The sequence below is a fragment of the Parasteatoda tepidariorum genome, chromosome 8, assembly GCF_982258835.1.
Source record: "Parasteatoda tepidariorum strain Cologne lab strain chromosome 8, Ptep-v5.0, whole genome shotgun sequence".
Taxonomy (NCBI): domain Eukaryota; kingdom Metazoa; phylum Arthropoda; class Arachnida; order Araneae; family Theridiidae; genus Parasteatoda; species Parasteatoda tepidariorum.
The window spans coordinates 24111264-24135805 of record NC_141762.1 but is presented as its reverse complement, the minus strand read 5'-3'; the positions used below and the strand labels follow the sequence as shown (position 1 = coordinate 24135805).

The 24542-nt window shown below is 27.3% G+C and overlaps 1 protein-coding gene across 2 annotated transcripts in view; it reads right to left on the bottom strand.

Moving 5' to 3' along the window:
• Positions 1 to 24542, bottom strand: part of Exo70 (exocyst complex component 7) — an 81465-nt gene that overhangs the window by 4765 nt on the left and 52158 nt on the right. The window contains exons 1-16 of one of the 2 annotated variants that reach the window (XM_087150001.1): positions 21137 to 21558; positions 20537 to 20702; positions 17929 to 18013; positions 16853 to 16958; positions 16655 to 16772; positions 15837 to 15881; positions 14318 to 14435; positions 13659 to 13728; positions 11648 to 11712; positions 10324 to 10388; positions 8975 to 9084; positions 7733 to 7837; positions 2459 to 2578; positions 1836 to 1895; positions 1652 to 1747; positions 70 to 193 (exon numbers count right to left, since the gene is read on the bottom strand). In XM_087150001.1, the coding sequence (XP_087006127.1) occupies positions 70 to 193; positions 1652 to 1747; positions 1836 to 1895; positions 2459 to 2578; positions 7733 to 7837; positions 8975 to 9084; positions 10324 to 10388; positions 11648 to 11712; positions 13659 to 13728; positions 14318 to 14435; positions 15837 to 15881; positions 16655 to 16772; positions 16853 to 16958; positions 17929 to 18013; positions 20537 to 20702; positions 21137 to 21181 (1498 nt within the window). In that variant the 5' untranslated portion in view covers positions 21182 to 21558. Of the gene's footprint in view, positions 1 to 69; positions 194 to 1651; positions 1748 to 1835; positions 1896 to 2458; positions 2579 to 7732; positions 7838 to 8974; positions 9085 to 10323; positions 10389 to 11647; positions 11713 to 13658; positions 13729 to 14317; positions 14436 to 15836; positions 15882 to 16654; positions 16773 to 16852; positions 16959 to 17928; positions 18014 to 20536; positions 20703 to 21136; positions 21559 to 24542 lie in introns of those variants that run through there. The other variant, XM_087150002.1, reaches the window with a different exon arrangement.

The window sequence follows — 24542 nt, the reverse complement described above, 5'->3', positions numbered from 1 at the left end:
TAACATCTTCAAAGAAACAAAAGAATAATTTTAGATATGAAAAGCACAAAATTTTTAAATGTGTCTTACTGATATATTGAGCAAATGAAAGTTTTCCTTTATCTTTAGTTGAAGCAAATGACACATCCTGTAATGTTAGTACACTACCTAAGATATCTTGATAGTCTTGCAATTGTTCCAGTAACATGATAGCCTGTAATTCAGAAAATAATAATCCATTATAATGTTAGACACTTAAAAACATCATAGTTGGTAACTACATTGCTAATATCTAAAATATTTTAGGAACAAGGAATTTTAAGGGTTTCTTTAGTCAATAAAATATAAAAATTACATTACATTAATAATTATAAAGTGACTGAAATAATTTCCATTTATGATTGACATTTAATGGACTACATTGTTAGATGTTTCATTGCATTTATTATACTTTTTAATTCATAATCCTGAATAGTAAAAGGTATTGCAAACATTTTAGATACATAATATGTATTATTTTTTCACATAAAAACAGCATATTATATATAAAAAAAGCAAGAAAAATTTAGAATATTTAAAAAGAAAAGCTTCAAGCTGATTAGCACAAATGAGGTTACTATTAGACACAATATTTAAATATTCAAATAAGAAACTGAGCAAAATATCTGATTTAATAAGAATACTTTTTCTCACAGACCTCAGTTTCAGAATATTTTTAAAATATACAAAAATAAGGATATTTTCTGATTAAACCACAATAAACTGAAAAAATTTAGTACAATTAGCAGATATAAAAAAGGTATAAACTGTTCATTACAGTGAAAGTACAATAAATATGAATCTAAATTAATTGAGACAGTGGAGTGAGATTTTCATAGCTATTGCAGAAAAACGTCTGATATGGTTGAAGTTTAAATATTCAGAAGAAATGAAAATTATTTTAATAAATAAATAACAAAAAATTTAGAGTTTATTTACAGTTAAATTTTATTAAAATACAAATTTTCAAATAGCAAAATACTAATAACAATTTTTTTCAATATTATTTTAAAATTCATTTAAAAAAGTTGATATAAAAAGTGTTTCAAAATAATTATCTTTTATTAATAAATTGCATTTGTTTATACAAAATATTTGAATTTTTTTTAATGAAATAACTTATAAGAAACTTTTAAATTTAAAAAATTAAATGTGAAGTTTACATGTACAAGGTTCAAGAAGTTAAGATTTAACGAATCTTTAATAAATGTGATTTGTCAAATGTTTCCTATTCTGATTTTAAGATAATTGACCTAGCATGCTTATTTTTTATACAAATAAATAAAATTAAGTACAACCTCATAATTATCCACATTTTAAAAACTATAATAAAATTTTTTCAATTTAACTGCTGCAAAGGTAAATAACACATAATATTCAAAACTAAATAGGTTTCATTTTAATGCTATTAACAACAATATTAAAGTTTATTTAAATTTTAAAAACTGCAATATAGAAAGTTTATTTAATCATTTTCACAGAAGTTATAGCCAATTTTAAGATTGAGAGTAATATTCTATTACTATTTAAAAATAAATAAATAAAATCAAAATATTATATTCACTTTTATTTTTAACAACAACTGCAACATATTATAATATTATTCATATATTATTGTTTAAATCTTGCTTACATTGCTAGTAAGTTGATGAACAGTACCATCTTTGGGCATTTTAGTATCTGGATTATTTTTAATACTCTCAATAAACTCTTCAAGGGTTTTACTTATCTAGAATAAAAAAAAATATATGGAAATTATGATACAATGTATTTTTGAACAAATAACAAGCAGAAATAAAAATGAATATGTTACTTACTGTTGCTTGTACAGTGATAACAAATCCGCGAAGTTTGTCATATAATGTTGAGGAACACCCCTGAAAGGAATAATTTTTTTTCCTTAAAAAAATTACAATTACAATAAATTTATAAAAAATGTTTCTATTAGCTGCATTATAAAGTTATTTAGAAAAAAATTTTTAGATTAAAAATATTTCCCCATAAAATAGAATAGTCATTTAATAAAAAAAAAAAACCTTTTCTAATTACATTATAAACACTAAAATTAAAGTTATCATACTGTTAAATTTAAAATGCTTAAAAAAAGAATCAGAAATCATTGTTGCTCAAAATAAGATAGAGGATGACTATGAAAGTTTTTGAACCCCAAGTATTTCTTTTATCCTTCTAGTTGATTGGCATATTTTTTTTAGAGTAAGTGTTTTAATATAAGAATTATATTAATAAAGTAAATAAGAATTATATTAAACTTAACTATATTAAAAATATTTAAAAAACTGCAGTTGAATTATTAAAATAAAAATTAAAAGATGCAAATATAATTTACACATAGTAACATAATTATAAAACTAGTTTTGCCAATATATTGCTTAATTCTAAAAATTTCAGAAAATTTTGTAGAGTATGATTTATTACAAACCTGGAAAAGTTTTTCAAAATCAGCCTTGATAGTCATAAGGTGTCGCAAAATAGGAAAAAGATTGAGGGCTGCTGAAAATTCATGTCTCTGAACACTTTTTTTCACTTTACTAACAATCAGCTGTATAGAAAAAAAAAGCATGATTCAAATATGTTATTAAATAATAAAATTTGCATTGGTATCAGGTTTCTGGAACGAGCAAAATCAGTAGTACCCTGATTAATATATGTCAGATTTTTCTGAGATCCAAAACCAAAACATATGTCATGAAATCAAACTTATCTGAGTAGATGATTCACATCACTATCTAAATCACAATTCTTTGTAATCTGCAATTAACACAAATTGGGTAGATTCAGAAATAGTATGATTTATAAATTGAATCAATACAAATTGCAGTGTCTAATTACTGAGAATAATCCAAAACCGAAACATGCCTCTTGAAACCACTTATCTGAGTAGATGATTTGTTTTATATTTAAATCATGATTCTTCATAATCTGTGATTAATTCCATTTGGATAGATTCAGAAATAGTATGACTTATAAATTGAATCAATACAAATTGCAGTGTGTAATAAATGTAAATAATCCAAAACCGAAACATACGTCTTGAAACCAAACTTATCTGAGTAGATGATTTGTATGTATATTTAAATCAGGATTCATCATAATCTGTGAATAACACCAATTGGGTAGATTCAGAAACAGTATGATTTATAAATTGAATCAATGCAAATTGCAGTGTCTAATTACTGAAAATAATCCAAAACCGAAACATGCCTCTTGAAACCACTTATCTGAGTAGATGATTTGTATCTATATTTAAATCATGATTCTTCATAATCTGTGATTAATTCCTTTTGGATAGATTCAGAAATAGTATGATTTATAAATTGAATCAATACAAATTGCAGTGTGTAATAAATGTAAATAATCCAAAACCGAAACATGCATCTTGAAACCAAACTTATCTGAGTAGATGATTTGTATCTATATTTAAATCATGATTCTTCATAATGTGTGATTAACACCAATTGGATAGATTCAGAAATAGTATGATTTATAAATTGAATCAATACAAATTGCAGTGTCTAATTACTGAGAATAATCCAAAACCGAAACATGCCTCTTGAAACCACTTATCTGAGTAGATGATTTGTTTTATATTTAAATCATGATTCTTCATAATCTGTGATTAATTCCATTTGGATAGATTCAGAAATAGTATGACTTATAAATTGAATCAATACAAATTGCAGTGTGTAATAAATGTAAATAATCCAAAACCGAAACATACGTCTTGAAACCAAACTTATCTGAGTAGATGATTTGTATGTATATTTAAATCAGGATTCATCATAATCTGTGAATAACACCAATTGGGTAGATTCAGAAACAGTATGATTTATAAATTGAATCAATGCAAATTGCAGTGTCTAATTACTGAAAATAATCCAAAACCGAAACATGCCTCTTGAAACCACTTATCTGAGTAGATGATTTGTATCTATATTTAAATCATGATTCTTCATAATCTGTGATTAATTCCTTTTGGATAGATTCAGAAATAGTATGATTTATAAATTGAATCAATACAAATTGCAGTGTGTAATAAATGTAAATAATCCAAAACCGAAACATGCATCTTGAAACCAAACTTATCTGAGTAGATGATTTGTATCTATATTTAAATCATGATTCTTCATAATGTGTGATTAACACCAATTGGATAGATTCAGAAATAGTATGATTTATAAATTGAATCAATACAAATTGCAGTGTCTAATTACTGAGAATAATCCAAAACCGAAACATACATCTTTAAACCACTTATCTGAGTAGATGATTTGTATCTATATTTAAATCATGATTCTTCATAATGTGTGATTAACACCAATTGGATAGATTCAGGAATAGTATGATTTATAAATTGCAGTGTGTTTTTAATGTGAATAACACTAATTACAGACCACAAGCGAAGTGAAGTTCTAAATGAATACATTAATTTTAAAGTTTATACAATGAAAATAGAAAAAAAGTAAAATACCGGAGTAAACTTCAAAACATTTTCATACATTTATACAAATAAGAAACTTTTAAATAGTGATACTACATCACATTTAGCAGAAAAAGTTTTTCTCAATAAAAACATATCATTCACTATTACAAGCTCAAGATAAATATGAATTTATTCTTAAGAACAAAATGTTTAATATTCTAATGGTTTATTAAGTCTAATTTTAATACAAGAAATTCTTATTTAACAGAAAATCAGAATAATCAATTAGAATTATTTATTAAAATAGCAATGATAACAAAAAATTAAATAATATGTAATACCACTTAATATACTGAAGAGTAATGAAGTGTTTGAAGAAAGCAAAACTTAACTGGGTGATAGAACGCATCTACAATATTCTTGATATTGAGCAATATTCTTCATAGAATGTATGATCAGAACGCTGGGAAGTTAAAAGGTAGTTTAAAACAGCCACATTTAAAGAATTAACACAAGAATGGGAAAAAATGGTTAAGAAAACTTCGTATTCTCAAAAATATGATTGATGAACAAAGAAATTGCAGGAAGAGATGCTTAAAAAAACTGTTTGATGTTTTCACAAATGTAAATTACTCCCTATGCCCCAGGTGTGAAGCCTGCATTACAGCTTATGTAAGATCTTTTGAGCAATTTCTTAGAGCATCTCTCTGAGCAATTCTTTGCATTTAATTACATCTTTATCTTTTGAGCACATTCTATGATGAATATTGCTTGTACAGATACGTTTGATCACTCAGTAAAGTTTTGCCGTCCTGTTCAGACTCACCCTGTACACTAACCTAATTATTAGATATACTGTAATACAACTACATAAGTTATAAGTGAACTAACAGTTAAGAATTGTAGAGTATAATAGATTGAAAAATAATAGCAATGAATTTATGTGTGAACAAAAATTGCCTTTAGCTGATACTTTTAAGAATTTTCATTGTAAATATTAATTAAAGGTCTTTCAGCAGTCTTTTTTAATTCCCTGATAATTCCACGTTTTTCTTGATTCTGGAGAGATAGGCCACTCTGAATGCCTTTAGATGTATAATATAAATGATTTTCTATAAAACACTGTCAGGGTTCCCACTCTATGATGAGATTGAAATTCAAGGACTTTCCAGGACTTTTCAAGGACCTCAACAAAATTTTCAAGGACCTTAATCTAAGACCAATTTTAAAAATTATTCTCTTCTATTTTACTAGAAGCAACAATGCTTGTTGTGGCAATAATTAATTTCAAATATAATACCTAAATGCTTTGCCTATATAGAGAGAAGAGAGTATATGTATTATGGACTAAAATTTATATTTTTTTTAAAAACAACACTACTGGTTTTGCATATTAATTCACAAAATCATTTTCAGCGCAATCTATAACTAATGGTAATGAGGTGTTAATGGTGAAATCCTTTAATCCTGTGTATTTCCATGTGAAGGCTGCATGAAAGGCAGAGCTAAATCTTAGGTATTCCATATTCCATGACTATTCCATAACCCCCTCCTCTCCTCTATTAAACATCGTTTCTGAAATTATTCATCCATAATTTACACAACCATCTTTAAATGTTATGCAGCAAAAATTCTTTCTGAAAATAAAAATTAGAAGAAACATATCCCATTTTCACCATGTTTAAAAGCATTATTCGTTATGTGTAATCCACAATTGCCAATGAATATGACCTGGTGGGAATATTTCTCTTTTAATTCACACTGAAGCTTCTAATAGAATTTCCAATTGAAGTATTTTAGAGAGCTTTTAACCATCATCCATGCATTTGTAAAAAGAGGACAAAATACTTTCTGCAGTTCCATGACCCATAAATTGGGAGGTAAGATACTTAGTGCAAACTTTATTATCAATTCCTTACCATAATGCCCATCTGCTTAGATTGTAGAGACTGATTTAACGTCTCATCAAAGAGTACAGTGTAGCAATCAACATTCTTCAGCTCATTTATAAGAATCCCTTTGAAGTATAGTGCCAATCCAAAGGAGCCCAAATAGGCTCACTTTGTGGCACTACAAAAAAATTGTCTCGCTATACAGCTATCAGCAAACATTTTGGAGAACAATTTACTAATCCCTTCACAGGAGTTACATGAATAATTACTAGTGATGCACTTCAGACTCCAGAGAATTTCAGCATCAAGCACATTCCTTTTGACCAGATAAGAAGACAATGTTAGCTCGGCCACTAAAGTTTCTGTTTCACATGGGGCACACGATGTTGAAGGAGTATTTACACCAGATGAATTTCTTCCATTTTCGCGATGTCGATCTCCTTCATGTATAATCGGCACTTGGCTCTGAACTTCTTTTCGGGCATCGATAAAATCCATTCTTTATAAGCTTGATTATCCATCCATTGGGGATTAAAATAGCACTTCCCAGGCATAACTAGTCTAAACTACATAACACAAATACGAAGTCGTGCCTTTGCGAATATGCTTTACAATAAAGTTTTGAAATGACGCAAACGTAAGGACAAGTGCGGATGGTAAAACGACAAATTTATTGAAAACTACAAGGTACATATTGTTACGAAATTTGAGAGTATTCCAGTTTTGATAAAAAAAAAAGAAGATCTAAGCATATGCGACAGAAGATGAAGTGGAGTCTCGCCCCGAATGCATTGATTGTCTGCTGTGCTCCGAGCGCTTGGCAGACACCAAGACGCTAGGCCCGGTTAGAAACGGTGGCGTTAAAAACCACGTGAGAGAACTCAGGAACAAAACAGAAAGAACGAGAAAGATCCGCGGGAGTTTTATAAAAAGGGCCGCCGGCAGTATTGGACAAATTCAAGGACCTTTCCAGTTTTTCAAGGACCTAAGACGTTTTTCAAGCACTTTCAAAGACCTAAATTTAGCAACAAAAAAAATCAAGGACTCTCAAGGACCGTGGGAACCCTGACTGTAGTAAAAAGAAAAAGTTGAATTGAATACCCTTACCCCTTATATAAACAAGCCAGGTAAAAAAAGGGTTCTTATATTTTTAAATAAAGGAAAATTAACATTAAAATTTCCCATGTGAATTTCTAGAACTTAAGTAAGTCTTGAACATACTTTCATTTGTCAGTAAAAATAAGACATTTTATTTGATTTGTCTTATTTATAAAATAAAGTGGTAATTCAACATCTAAATTCAAGAATAAAACAAAATAAAAGAATTTCTTTCATATTTATGCTCCTAATTTTAATAACTGTATAGAAAGATGTTGTTTACCTCTCCTTCAGACATTAGATTTTCCATAGCTTTGGTGACAACTCTTTCAAAAACTACCTTTTTGCTTTTACTGGGAACAATGCCGGTCATGAGACTTAGCTCACTCTGAAAGTAAAATAAAGGATAAAACAACAGGTTATTAATCAGTGCAAAAAATACAGGGTGATTTAAAACTATCTTTCCAACTTTAACAATAAGGTAGTATTTATACTAGATAAGTACTAATTAATAACTTATGTTTGTATATATTTTAGGAACACCTTACATGAAGCTACTAACATTAAAATGTTTTGTGATTTTGGGGCACAAATATTCAAGAATAATGATAAGAATGCTCACTTAAAATGAGTATTTCTAAAATTTCACATGTGATTAATACAAGGAACATTCACTTGGATTTCATGAGTTTTAAATGATAGAAAATCTAATCTCATTGTATGTTATTTAGCAGTATAAACACTAAATTATTTCTGGGATATCTGGGTAGAAACATAACGAATAATGAAAGAAATATTCACATGGAATGGATATTTTCTTGAAATTCATGAGAATCAAATGGAAGAAATAAAGGCTTATCCTATTAATTATGATGTATGGAAAATTAAGGGTTTGTTTTTGTGCAATTGTTTCAATAACAACTAAATTTGTTCATAGTACATTAAGTTAATATTGGTTTTCCTACACTGGAAATAGAGTAGACCTAGTTTAAGAGTGGGAGTTGATTTTTGTAATGAAAACACAACTCACAAAATGAACATAAATACCTAATTTATAGAGAGTATAACAATTATTGACAGGAATAAAGCAAGATTTGAAGATAGTTATTTTAAATTTACAAATGTATTCAGCGCATACTTTAAATTTAAAAAAAAAACAACAACAACCATAGTAACAATATGAACACAGAGATTCATATTTATCTTCTGATGAGTTGAATCTTTTGTACACAGATTGCAGGAGGGGAAAAAAAATCTTTTTGAGTTTCTTTTTTAAGCTATAGATTGTGTTATATTGGAAAGTAAATTAGAAAAACGTAAAAATCAAGCAACCAAAAAGAATTAACAAGAGATTAAAGATAAAAAGGTCCAACAACAGTAATATTGGCATTAGAGTAACAATTCTGAGTTATAGTGAATCGACTGAATGACGCAACAAACTTTTTAATTAAAAAGAATAATTGTCACAAATTAGCTAAGATAGTTTATTGAAATTGAAATAATTGATTTATTGAATCTAACTTACCTGCATAAGTTTTAAAAGACCACTAAGTGAAGTCATGAAAGACATCACATCTATTTCAATGGTTTCATCTTTTGCCTCAGGTAAGAGGGATGTCTGATATCTATGATGCCCTATAGATCAAATAAATAAATATTTGTTCATTTTTTCCTAATATCGCATTATGAAATGTGTAATTAAAATACATTGAATTATTTTACAATTAAATATTTTAAAAATTATGTAACTTATATTAAAAATACTTCTCCATCACAAAATACAGAATATTCTAGAAAATCACATATTTGAATTCTAGAATAATATGTGCTTGCATTGTACTTTCAGTGACTACATACTTCATTGAATAAATATCAAACATGTTCTAATCTTACATGTTAAAATTCTCAGAAAATAAATTATTGGAAACAAAAGGAATTCATGGAATGTAATCCAAAATTCATGGAATGTAATCCAAAATTCATGGAATGTAATCCAAAATTCATGGAATGAAATCCACATTTAATGAATTTTGACTAACTCACATTCAATTTTTAATTTCTTTAAAATTATGGATACATTTAAAATAAGCCAAAAAGTTACAAGCAAAATTTACTTTAAAAAAAAATCTTAAAAAAAAAATCATGCTAAGTTTTGTTGAGCAATGCATGTAAATATTTAATTATTTTAAAATCTAATACTTCACTTTCTGATCATAAAATCAATTCAATTTTGATACATAAGAGGTAAGTAAACACATTGAAACATTAACACTTTCAGCTAATTCCTTTCTTTCTTCATGATTTTTTTACATGGAAAATTTAACACAGATTAATGATAGTAGATAAATTATAATTTAAAACTACCTCTGAATATTTCTTGCCTTAAAGGTTTCAGGAAATAAGATTTCAGTACAGCTATGAAAAGGGAGGAGGAATTTTAAGGCAAATGTAGGGAGAAGAAAAACTTTCATAAAGTTATTGTTTTTTAAAAGCTGTGCTTACATTTTGAGTTAATACTGTATTTCCAAAAATTATAAAAAATTTCACTAATAAGATTTATTGATATATAAGAAACTCAAATTCAAACAATAAACAAGTGACTTTATCACTTTGCAGCTTATACTTTAGTTTTCACATGATCTGTACTTTGATATTGCATATTAAAAAGTATTAAAACTATTCAAAATTTAAAAAAATTATGAATACATATAAAATTATAACAGTATATAAATAGTACAGAAAATAACATACTTTATTTACGGTGAATAAATTTAAAGAAATAAAATGACTAGTTTATCAATAAACTAATTAAAAACTATTTTAAAAACCAACGAAAAAATTACACATTAGTTCATAAGGATATATTTTTCTTACCTAACATTGCACTTTCCACACTTGGAGAATATTTTGCAAGGAAACCAGTGGCTTTTTTAACAAACCTTCACAAGAAAATAAAATATTTTTCATAAAATATTAATTCATTTTAAGTAAGTTAATCATTGACTTAACTAATACCATTAAAGAATAAAATTGTAAAATTATCAGAGAAGTAAGACATTTATTAAAATTTTTTTAACAGCATTATTTTAAAAATTAAAAAAAAACGAACAAAAACAGAATAAAGAATAACATAAAATAGGATTAATAAAACTAACAACAACAAATAAGCTAAAATGGAAGCAACCTGCTTTTCCAAAATGTTCCAAAAGAAATGAATTATAAAAATATTTAGTAGCCAGTTAAATAAATTGGTATTTCTGAACTATTTAAGATAAAAAGAATACAGTTCCTCAAAATATTTTATAAAAAAGATATTAAAAAATATTTTTAGCTTATTGACAAAAAATCTGTTGAATAAATAACTAATTAATTTTTCTATCAAAATTTTTTAACCTTTATATTATGAATAGAGTTGTCTACAAATTCTGGTTGTCCAAAAAATTGCAATTGACGCCCAATATTTTAGTGAAATTTAATTGGTTTTGAGTTCAATTGGAGAGGGTCAGTGAGCAGAGCATTTTAGTCAGCATAAATAAATCTCTTTTCCCTTTTCTAAAATGAATTTCTAATTTCTGTCTTTTTTTTATATTAATATTTGTGATCTTTCACAAAATCTTGAATAAAAGAAATTGAATTTTCTATTGAATTAAAATAAAAATATGGTTGCAGTAAGACAAAGGCAACACAGAGAAAATTTAACTAAAAAGTAAACGAGGATATTATTTTATTCCCCATGACATTATAACCTTAAGGAACAACCAGTTTTTTATGGACATAAAATGTATGCCATCTTAACTATTTGACTTACAAGGCATAGATGCAAAAAGAATTATGCACAGAGGAGATATTTGATTAAAAAACTTCATAGGTTTCAAAACATACGAAGAAGGTTATAAAAGTAGACATGTTTCAAGTGCTCAAAAATAATCATCCTTTCTCAAGACTTGCCAGATGTGAATGAGAAAATTAAAGGAAATTTGTACATATTTATAAACTGTATAATTTTAAAACATAGAAGGTGTTTAATTTTATATTTCAAGATATAAAATGATGAAATATGTATTGATAAAAGTGTAGAAATTAATTTTTAATCAATTTTAATAAGATAAATGAATATGACTCTTAAAAAGATATATCACATACAAAGCAGATGGAGAAAGAAATATTTTTGTAAAACATGCAGGTACATACTACATACATTTGTTGAATTTTTTTCGGTGGTCTCCGAGGTGTAGATTCTTTGGCTATGCTACGGCGACTGCTCTATAATAAAAGTGAAATATATTTAAACCATATTTCATAACTTTTAAAAACATATGATACATACTTAAAATAGTAAAATTGTTAACTTCATATCAGCCTACACTCAACATAAAAATGGAAATTTGTTAATACAATAGTGCATTGTCCGATAAAATTACATTATGTTTTTTTGATATATGATTATCATGTCTTAATAATTAGCACTACAGTTAAAAAAATATTTGTTATGTCTATTTGCTATAAAGTTTTGTCACACTTATATCTAACAGAGTACATTTTATCTAAATGAATAAAATCTTAAATTTCTATTTTTTTTAAAAAATACTTTTAAACAGTTTTTAAATTTTAACATAAAGAACTTAAAAATGCTTTAAAAGTTTCTTAATTTAAGTTAAAAGCAATTACCTGAACTTTTCCTACATAAAAAACAGAGAAAAAAAATGAAAGTATAAAACCATACAAATGATTTTTAAAAGTTTTGTAATTTTACATCATTTTAGGAATAGTTTTGCTTCTAAGGGTTTTATTTCTTCTTAAATTATCTTTGAAAAAATGTCTAAAATAATATTTCTTTAAATAAACCTTGATTTTCTTTTGTGCCTTTTTTTTTGTTGTATATTTTCTCTGTACCTTCAGTGTCTCTTCCATTTTTTTCTCCTCCTGTTGTACCTATTCACCCTCTCCTTTCTTCTGTTTTTTCCCCCCAATAACTTATTTAGGTATCTCTGCTTATTAAAGCTAGGTGAAAACAGCTCTTTTACTTGACAATATAGAAAATATTTACTCTGCTATTATTTAATTGTAAAATGTGATAAGTTTAATTAGCCATTGTCTTTTCCACAATTTTTTCTAACCTGGCAAACTAAAATTTTAGCAATGTTTCATGTAATATTTAGCATAATTTTTGTGTTCTTATAACAAGGAAAACTTTTCTCGAGTCAAATAAGACTTCGTTAATCTTTTAAGTTCTTAGCAGTAGGCTTTACTGTTTTAAAAAAAACAGATGCTCTTCATGTTATTTAATAGAAAAGTAGTGGAGTAATAGGGAAATTTCAGCACAATTTTGTCTAGGGGTTCCACACTTGGAAAGAAAAATATTCTTTACCCACAAATATAATAGCTTAAGCATCTTATAATTTCTTCGGATAGCATTGTATGTTAACTTTTCATAAAACATCAATACCAAATATAATGAGTTGGATTACATATTACACCAAATATCAATAACAATGAGTTGGAACAAACATTAATTATGAAAATGAAGCATGAAAATAAGGAATATCACTAAAACTGTAAAATTTATTGGTGATATAGTTCACAATGTACTGGGTACTATTTAGTATTTACCACAATTAGTTAAGCATGACCGGTGTCAATAGTTTGGATAATTATTACAACCCCCTGAAACAGAATCGAACCAGGCACTGATAGTGCAAGGTAATAAAAATAAAAATATGTAAGTAGGAATTCACTTAATTTCAGTTTTATTTACTATAAATTTTAAACATAATATCATTGTTTAAAATAATTACTCTTGAATGCTTCTTATAGATCAACATTCCAAAATAAAAACCAGGAAAATTTTTATGAGATGGGTTAAGGCAAAAATATTTCAGATAGAAAAGGAATTTTTGCAACAAGCATTTAAATTGCAACCATTCGTAATATTTACAATAATTAAAGCAATTTACTATCAAAAATATTATTAATGCATTTTTCAATTCTTCTGCAAAAATTAGAAGATTCATAAATTTTCCAGAAATTCGTAAGAGCATTCAAACTTTGCTATATCAAAAAAAATTATAAGAATTAACACTATGATTTGGAAACAAATTCAATTAATTTAACCTGCTCTAATTTATCTGAAAAATTAATTTACAATTGCAAAAGCCTGTATATCAATTTAACATTGTATGGAAATTGCTTTTAAATGATGATGTACTTACCATGTTTGGAGAATTTTGTACAGTTAGGGTATTACTATTGCCACTTGAATTTTTTAGATGATCCTTCAGACTATAACGAGAAAAAAAAATTACATTACTACAAAAAGTTATATATCATAAAAATTTATTTTTTCATTCTTAAAACATCTAATATTTTTCAAAATTCATATTAGAAAAGCATAGATTAAACCAAAAACAAGCACTAAACTATTTTTTTATTTCTGTCCCAGATAATTAATTTTGTCTCTTAGTACTTCCAGTTAACACCTACTTAAATTCATTGAAAAATGCAGGGGAAAAAATTTTTTTTTACATAATTTTTTCAAAATTGTTTGTCCATAAAAAGTGATAATACTATAAGATTATCTTTCAAATCTTATAAAAATATACTTTTGTATACAGTTGAGTGGAAATTCTTGTATTTATTCATCCTACATAACATTTAATTCATCAGGAAGTGTGCTTGCTTATTATTAGATGTTATAGAAAAATATATTAACATTTTTCTAAAATTTCACAATGAAAATTAGTTCAAAAACGTTTTTATATTGTTATACAAGTTAAATAAAATGATTTTCAAAGCTATATATAAAATATTACTGAAATTTTCTTTTTACAAAAGCTTAACTGAAAAAAAAACAACAACATATTTAACTTACTTCTGAATTGAACGAGTCAAGACATTGGAGCGGATTGCAGAATAAACATTGATGAATTCTTCAATTTTATGAGCCTGAAGCCATTCACTTATTTTAATTAAATCCTGAAGCACATTATCTGTAAGGGCAAACAAGTTCATGAGAAAAAAACTTTAAAATAGCAATAAAAAAAAAAACACAATCCACCTTTTTTTATTAAAAAATTACAAATTTTAAACATCATGAAAAAATTATATTATTGAAAATATACTTATTAATTTGTTAATAGAAAAAAAAAAAAAACATTTTAAATTATTTTTTAAGTTGAACCAGGAATAACAGAATATTTTTGCTTCTGAATATTTAAAATTTCTAATAGAATATTTTTTGATTAATTTTATAAATAGTTTTCTGTAATCAAAGTAAGAAAGAGAACAATATTTCTTGAAAGAGCAATATCTGACATTTACATTAAAAAACAGCTGATATTGTATGATATGTTTATACAACTTAACTTATTAGGGAGGGTGGTCTTTAATGTGATGGTTGTTATATTATAGTTAAAAATCATATGATAATCATATTTAAAAGAAGAAAAAAACTAATATTTATGCGAAAAATAATAATTTTGGGTTAGAAACAAAAAGACAGTTTCTGGTGTTATATTTAAATACAACAAAAAATGATAATTTAAGTTGAAATAAAAATCAAATAAAACTTTTATAGTCATGTAAAATGTAATTAAACATGAAAAAAATAGGTAAATTATAATGTAATAGATAATTATGCATAGTAAAAACAATGGTAAACAAAGTGAATTAGATATAGCAGGATTCCATGTATATAAAGGCACTTGAGAAAATAAAAAATGCATCTTAAATTCTAATTCAAGGTTTGTACAAGAGAAAAAAAACATCTTACGTGCATTGCTTTTATATAATATTTATAGAGAAATGAAAAGCTACTAATCTAGCAGCAATAGTTTGGCATAATAAAATTGCATATTCCATTTAATTTTTATAATACTTAAAATGCTTGAAGTATAAATGTTATGTATTTTCTATAGCTTCAAAGCAATGAATAAGGTTTTTTAATGGCTATACAGTACTAAAACAGGCAAGATTTTTTTTCTTCAAAAGATTACAACTCTTGTTCTTTGAAAAATAATTCAATTATTTCTAAATGAAACCTATACATATTTTACAAAAAACTATGTACCAAAATACATTAAATAATTTTAAACAATTGATAGTGTACTATGTGTCCCTAGCATGGCCGATCTTCCCAGTGTAATAAATCTAAGTGATAATCGAATTTCTACATTTTTGGTTTGTCAAAACTTAGTAATCCTCAAAATGCAACAGATGGCAATTTAATTGTTATTTTTGTGAAAAATAGACATAAAAAATTGTTTTCTATTTTAATCTTCAGTTATCTTCGTACGAGCTTTTTCTTATCTAAAGAAATTTACCATATTAGTATATAAAACTGCATAATATTTAGTTTTCAGAAAATAAGTATAAAAACTGAGATATTTTACCTGGGAGATGCTCAATAGAAAATTTCTCTTCATCCAATGGCATTTCTGAAACAAATACAATTTAGAGTTATAAATAAATGTAGATTATATGTGACAAAAATATATGTAATTAATATCAATATATCATAATAATACTACATAAATGTATACTATACATAAATGTAAAAAAGTTATTATTACAATGAGAGAAAAATATCATTTCAGTATAAAATGTAAAACTGGTCGAGAGCATCTTTATTTAGCAGTAATCTTAAGAGACTACTCTCATATTCCTTAAAAAAAAATCATGCCATAAATAAGACGTACATACTAAAAGTAGACATAGACATACTAAGAGTGCCATACTATATAGTTTTTACGACATACTGATACTCATAGGGTAGCAGCAGTCAACTTTTTTAGAACAGTGGCCCACCCTGTTTGACTTTTTACAGCGATAAATATACCCTCCTCGACCTTTTTGTAAAAATGTTATTGCCCTTTTTGCTTAGAAAAAAATGCTCTTTTTTATCTTAAGGAAAGAGAAGCATTATCAGAAACTGGGAACTTCAGATTATCATAAATATTAAAAATTATTTTTAGGCTATATCAATATAAAATACTATAATTTTTTTTTAGTTATTTGAGAATTTTTAATTCTGTTTTGAAGGGCACTAATCTAGCTAGATATAATTAATATCTTTAGCAAGATTAAAACCTTGCAAAACTGAAGGTGTTCGTGTTTTTGAAAAAAAGCACATTGCCTTTTTTTTTATTTTTAGGGAGATCTCCACCTACTGTATGGATATAAATTTTTTTTTAATCAAACAGCAACAAACCTTCATCCATTCCAAGCATATCTAAGACTGTTACTGCTGGTATAGGTTTACTGTAACGGGAAAGTAGATTTCGAAATTCAAGTTGTAAAGCATCAGTCCCATCATCAAACAATGTGGTCTAAAACAAAGTTGAACAATGTAAGTGTTACTTAGTACAAGGAATGAAATTTTAAATGTATTTTTTATTAATAAACTCACTAGTTCCTCAAGTTCTAGGCAATCTTGATTATTCTCCTTGAAAAATGCAATGGAGGACTGGATTTTTTTCAAGTAATCTAAATAAGTTTGTAAACAACCACTTGGGCTAAAGAAAAATAAGTTACGTAAGTATTAATACATGAATATTCTGAATAAGATGTAAAACACTATTTGAATACTTAAGGCACATTTAAAAAAATATTGTACTTAAATACATTTATAAGAGAAACATTGCGCTTATATTGTTTAACTCACTTTGAAAAACAAATAATATAGGTCAGGAAATTTATTTCGAGCATTTGGTTCATGTTAGAAACCAGACATATTTTTAAAAATAGTAATTTCACCTCACCTCTTTAATTTTTGACTTAAAACTTAGCAACAAACTACAACCTAAACGGTTTTCTCAACATGATTGTTTCTTTTTTTGTTAGATTCATTTCTGAATAAGTTTTTTTAGCGTTTTTATAGAAAAAGCTCGGAATTTTTACCCAAGTTTACCCACCTGACTTAATATCTAAAAGTTTAATTACAATTTAAAATAATTTAATTCAGGATATGTAGTTTCAATTCTAAGGGATTAGTTAGACTAAAATTGTTGCTCACCACTAAATGAACAGTTTTTAAAATATTAATCGATTTAGTTTAAAGAACTTTTTGATATTCACAACCATAAAATAATGCTGAAACTGAAAAATATTAACATTTTGATTGCAAAGTAATAGTAATATGAACTTAAAATAACGTTTTCAAAAGCTTTCAATCGTTTCAATATAAACTTATTGAAAAGTTAAAACTGGTTTGACATACAATTAAATCGAATTTAAAACAGCACACACAAATAATATGACACAAAATACAATTTCATTTAATTCCTTACGTTTTACATAGGAAAGCTCATTTTTTCAAAAATAAGTCACTGTAATTCTCTGTGTATAGTGTCTTAATAACTTTCAATAAATATTTAATCTACTTGCTTCATAAAAATAAGAGCATTTGTAAAGGATTGTTATTCTCACTTGACATGTTCGATATGTCACCAAAATATATGATAATATTAAAATAAATATATTTACCCAACACGTATAGATGATTCAACTTCTTTTGGAACATTGTAATACTGGATAACATAATCAAGTCGATCAGAGATTTTTTCAATGTCTATAGTGAGTAAAGGCAAATTTTTCTTTAATAATAACTTTTCTAAAGACTATGTACATTGCGACTTTTTATTTGAATAACTATTAAAATTTTATAAGTGCAGAATTTGCAACAAGTATCAGGTGTGCAGGATAAGCCCAATCAGGCAAACAGGGTTTGAAATAAATTTAGACAGCACTGGCTTAATTCTTGGTCAAATAAAAAGAAAAAAGGAATTGCTAAAATTTTTTCTTCATTAAAAAATTTGTCTCTTTACAGAAAAAAAAATGCAGCATTTTGATACATAAAGCATAAAAAAAGATGCAAAAAGTAAATCATTATTTAAGTATTAAAATACAGTGAAACCTCCAGATATTGGAATAACTATGTTCATATTATAATCTAATCTAACTAGAGCCCTGTGAAACATATCAATAACTGTGAAGCAGAAATATATAGTAACTCCTTAACATACAAAAATTGCTATTTTAGTTTGAAAAATTACATGATAATCAGCAACTGTTTAGATGATTATTTTTCATTTGATAAGAATTTTGCATTTTATAGCATAAATAACAGCAATATTATTTTTTAAATTTTGGTGTTGAGTTAATTAACTCTTTTTCCAAAAAAATATATAATAAAAAAAATTGAATCACTATTTAAGTCTTTGCTTTTGTTTGCTATATTTTTTTATGTTTGCTATATTTAGTCATTAGCCCATCTTCAAACATCTTGTGACAAATCCTACTTTTTTGTCTTTGCAAGCATAGAATTAAGTTTTGAATATATTCTCTTCCAGTTTTGTTGATGTTGTAACACCTACATATACTAATAATCGTCGATAGAAAAACAGTCCCCTTTATAGTAACTAATTCAAGAAAAAAAAAAAGCTTACTTCTTACAAGAATCATGATAGTTGATCTTAAAATTGCGATCCAGGATTTTAAAATCGCATGAATATGAATCACGATTACAGATTTTGAAATCACGTGCATATGAAACTAGATAACCGATTTTGAAAATGAGAAAATACAAACTGTGCTATAGAATTTTCAAATTGAGTAAATACAAATCACGATTCATAATTCTTAGATCACGTAAATACGAATCATGATGCGTAATTTTTAGATAGCATAAATAAGAATTACAATGACTTACTTTTAAATCACGTATAAGTACGAAAATCGATGCTTGATATAATAACCGCATGAGCAAATCATGACATTGGATTTTAAACTCGCATGAATATGAATGGCTACATAGGTTTTTAAAAAGGTGTAAATACAAATCGCAATATCGGATTTTTAAATCTCGTAAATAAGAATTGCAATGTACGATATTTAAAAATGGGTGAATAAGAATTTCAACACGCAACTTTTAAATCATGTAAATGTGAATAAGAATAGAGATATTAGCAGATTCCAGGCATGGGACTTCTAAAAGACTTGTTTAAAGCAACGTCATTTGAATTACGAAAATACGAGCTATCTGGAGGGTGAATTAAAATGTGGAAAATCTTATCTTCTACGTATAAAAGCGGAGAAAATAGCTAAAATCTGTAAAAATGCAGAAGGAATGGTAGCTATGTAGTTTGAATTTTCGGAATATTTATTAAAAAAAGTGAAATTTTTAGAGAATTGGAGTTTTTGATAAAAAGGCTAAAATTCAAGACACTAAAGTTAAAAAAACGGAAATCCGCTAAAAAGCGGAAAAATCTCATCCCTGTTTATCATTCATAATTGGTAAATTTGTTTTTACACATCATTTTATTAGTTGGGATAATTTTTATAGACGCTAAGTTTTATTCATCGATATGTCTTTTCATGATGCCATTGAAAGTTGTATTTTTGCACTAAGAAAATTATACCAACTAAAACGAAAATCGTTTGCGAAAAATCATGTACTTTCAATAACAATTTTAAAGTCAATGGAAGTAACCTCTAAGCATTACCAACCTCTATCAACTAACATTTTACTGTGGAATGTGGAATTTTTAAGTTTATTTTAAAATATTTTTCTAATTTTTTTATGCCATATTAATATATTGTCTAAAGAGAAAAAGCATATTTTCTATTACATGAAATATAACAATAACTTAATTTGTTTAAAAATTGTAATACATTCAAACAAATTTATTTTCTTAAAAAAATTTATCAAAATTTTTAAAAAATATACAAATTTTACTTTTTAAAAATATTTTGCAAAAACTACTGTAACTAAAAAAAGAAAAGAAAAAGATATTTTTAAAAGAATTTTTCCCTTCCCTCTCATAAAAAGATTGTATTCTGGAGAAATATAACAAATAATAAAAGAAAAATAAGTTTTTGGATTAAACTGAAAATATACATATAATGCTTAATGTGAAATTGCAGATTAACAAATATTGAAGAAATATTTCAATTTTAGTAGAAATACAATGAAAGAAAAGTTTAAAATCACTGATTAATGATTACATACATACAACTAATTTTTTAACATTAATATTACAAATAGACATGAATCTTATAAAATAACAAATATATAATTTTGTTATAAGGATACTTTCTTGGCGGCGTTGAAGATTCCCAGTTTCTAAGTACACTGGTAATATGGTCTCTTCCAGTTTCATCAAATGCTCATCAAAGGATGTTAGAATTCCACACATACTTTTGCTTAGAGTTTGGCATTTTTCAATTTTTTCTTGCAACAATTTAAGACTATTTGATTCCTAATTTGAAATTAATTTCAAACAATTTAGAAAGTTTCAGATGAAAATAATGACAATATGTAACATCATTAGAAAAGGTTGATCAAATTTACATTACAAAACAGTAGGACAAAAAATAATTCAATTGAAATGTTGGAGAATGATACTAAAGGGAGATACTAAAGAAATAAGTAGTTGAAAATATACCTATTTAAATGAACAAAAAGAGTATTTCCGTACCGAGATCTGTCCCGCCAACTACAATCGTCAAATGAATTTTAAATAAAGTAATGTTTAACATATAAACGAAAAGAATGTCCGATTTGTAAAAAAAAGAATGGTTAATAGAAAAAAAATCTACTTCAAGTTATGGTTAATTACGTGAAATAAAAGAAAGTAGAAAGTAACTCATTAAAATTCCATTTCATATTTGCAAAATGTAAAATAATACATACTTTTTCCAGCTTAACACCGGGATCTTCATTATTGTTTGGTGCCATTTAATTGATATTAAAAGTTTATTAATACTGTCATATTTGAAATAAGATTAAAAAAAAGGTTCTGAATGTATGAAAAACAATTTAAATATTTACGATTGAATACGAATATGATCAACCCATAAAAAAATGGAACAGCTTCTGTTGTAGTTATCTAGTTGAATCCGTTGATATTGGAGCTGTATCAGTTGAACCCGTTGAAGAAAATCAAAACGCGCAGAGCTCAAAGAGTATATCAAAACTAAAAACTGAGTAAACTTTTGAAACTGAACTATTCCGTAAACATTTAATGTCAAAAAAAAAATGTAAATAAGACAAAAATTGCCCATTTCTGTTCTATTTTAGCCCTATGCATGTGCTTAAAACTGTACCAACAGGTTGGAAATGGTTGGTTTTGTCGAAAAATGGTTTTGCGAGATTTTACAGTTGGAAAAACTGCCACAAAAAGACAGCTCAGTAGTATCAACCACTTCTTAGAGAATTCCGTAGCCTTATCATAAGTAAGTGCTGGTGTTGTAGCTCATTTACGTCTCACTAGAGCTGCACAATGGGCTATTGGCGACGGTCTGGGAAACTTCCTGAGGATGATCCGAGGACATGCCATCACAATTTTGATCCTCTGCAGAGGGGATGGCACCCCCGCTTCGGTAGCTCGACGACCTGCACGCGAAGTCGAGCACTTTAAGGTAGAACAGTTTAACGAGGACATATACCGCACACCCTCGATCCCTACGCAGATTAATCTAAGTGGTCACCCACCTGCACGCTGACCACAGCAGTGATGCTTGACTTCTGTGATTATAAGTAAGTAAATATAAAGTTTAAATAAAAAAATATTATTTTTGTTAAAATTCACCTTTTTTTTCAGTAATCCTTTATTATGGGATGGGCAATTTTGTTTCTATAAATTTGGAATTGAAGCTTGCGATCTATGAAAGGAGTCAAGTCACTGCTTGCTTAAAGTTCTGGTTTTTGTTATGTTTTCATTTATTAATACCGAAAATAGCCCATTGTGCAGCTCTAGTGCGACGTAAAATAACTACAACAAACAACAGCAATAATACCGAAAAATATATTTTTGATTGACATAATTTAACTGGGCTACAAGGGTGAAGCACAGCTCTTTACCAACGCAACACTTCGCATGCTTTTACCAGTAGCGTGTGGAGAGTCATAGAAGAAGGAAGCACGTTCGTTTCTGTCTTGATTTTCAAATAGATTAAAAAATTTTAAGTTAGGAAACTATATGGAACTAAAAACTACATTGAACATAGTTCTAGAAGCAAGCGTAGTGGAAATTTTACAAATTATTTGTGACAATTAAATATGAAAAAAATTAAGAATGGGGAAAATATCGTAAATACAATTGAGAAGAAGAAGAGAGGTAAAAGGGGACGAGTCAAGCCATGGAACCGGTTTTGATGGCGCATTCGAGCGTTGCGATCATGAATAGCATAATGTTTACTCGTTCTCTTAATAAGTCTATTTTCAATAGTTTGCATTTTTTACGTGTAACAATAACTGAATAAGCTTCAATTCCCTTCCTTATCCTTACTTCATTTCATGCATTTGAAGAATAGACTTCAATCCATTACTCTTCCCAAGAAGCAAGTATCCCAAGAAACAACTTGATCTATCAAATTAGATTAAAAAAGAGTGTAACTAACCATTAACGTTGAAAAATGTTACAAATTAATGTTTTTAGTGTTTATAAATAAAGTTAGCAAGTGAATAGCAAGAATGAATAAATGCTGATACTCCTTTATTTTTCATATGTCAATGCGACCTGCTACTTAAATAGCTGGGGAAAAGATAAAATTATTTATTTTGTAAAATTTTTTGGGGGGTTCTATTCGAAACTGTCGCATACATTTACCGAAGAATGGCGATCATCAGAAAAGTTTGCCAACTTTCCGGCAAATTCACTCAAGCTTTTCAGTTAGCACTTTCTCCATAATTTCCATCTTTCCAAGAAGAGAGAAGCAAGGATTTTACTTTCCTCTTCTCTTCTCTTTCTGATTCACAACTTTGATTATTATTATTGCCTCATTATTTTTATTGCCAACCAGTGTTAATGGTATGGTCAAGCTTTTATGCTCTGTTGAGAAACTAAGTTCATAACTCAATTAAATGGTTGGGAAATGCAGTATGGAGACTAGGTACCTATTTAAGTTAAGTCTCCGTTTAAAGGCGCTTCACTTAATGAGTCTCTATTTTAAGGTCCCGCAGTGGACTGATTATTAAGACACGGTTCCCAGCAGATCACCGAAGTGAAGCATAACTGGCCGCGGTTAGTGTGCGGGTATGTGACCACTTGGATCAGTCGACGTAGAGACCGAGGGTGTACTATATTGGTCCTCGTTAAACTGTTCAACCGTAAAGTGCTCGACTTCGCGTGCAGGTCATCGGGCTACCGAAGCGGGGGTGCCATCCCTTCTGCAGAGGCTCAAAATTGTGATGGCATGTCTTCGGATCATCCTCAGGGATGTTTCCCAGACAGTCGCCAATAGTCCATTGTGCAGCTCTAGTGCGACGTAAATGAACTACTACTACTACAACTCTATTTTAAGATGATATGTTGCGGTCCAGTTTCTTCCTTAGTCGAAACTCTTAACGTGTAGAAATCTATTTATGTATTTATTATTATTTTTTTAAAAACTTTCTTCGATTGTTATGAGAGGAAGCGAGTTTTAATGTAAGGGACTAGGAAAGATGAGGAAATTTTCGGTTGCAGGAATTTTTCAACTGCGGATTTAAAAAATATGCGTTCAAAATAAAAAAGTAAATGTGTCACTAATGTCTTTTTTATGCATATATATTTATTACTGTTGATGGTTCAAAAGAAAATTTTTTATCTATAATTTTATCTATATACAATATAAAAGACGTTTTCCTTAACCATTCCGGGAAAGGTGATTCATAAAACGAGGCATCAGGATGGAAAACTAAAAAAGTGGTAGCTTAAATGTGGGCATGGCTAATTTGACAGATTTATTTTGTTTTCACTTTAATCAATGCTAGTCTAATCACATATCTGTTCAACGTTAGTTCAAAATGTAACCATATAATTTTTATTTTGAGCCAAGTAGTGATGAATTAAAAATCAAACGATCATAATTTTCCCCACCAATAACCTGTTAAAGAATTTGGTTAACAGTTTTATCGTTTTCCCCTGATTGATAACCTTTCAGTTTTTCAGTTAAGTAGATACTTTAAATTTATGTATCACAAAGAGTATTTTATGTAACTTATATAATAATATGGTGCATAAATATTTTGGATATAATTCTATAATTTGTTTTCAGCAAATTTAAAAATGTATTAATTAAATGGAATTATTGAGTTTTAAAGGGTATGCAAGCTA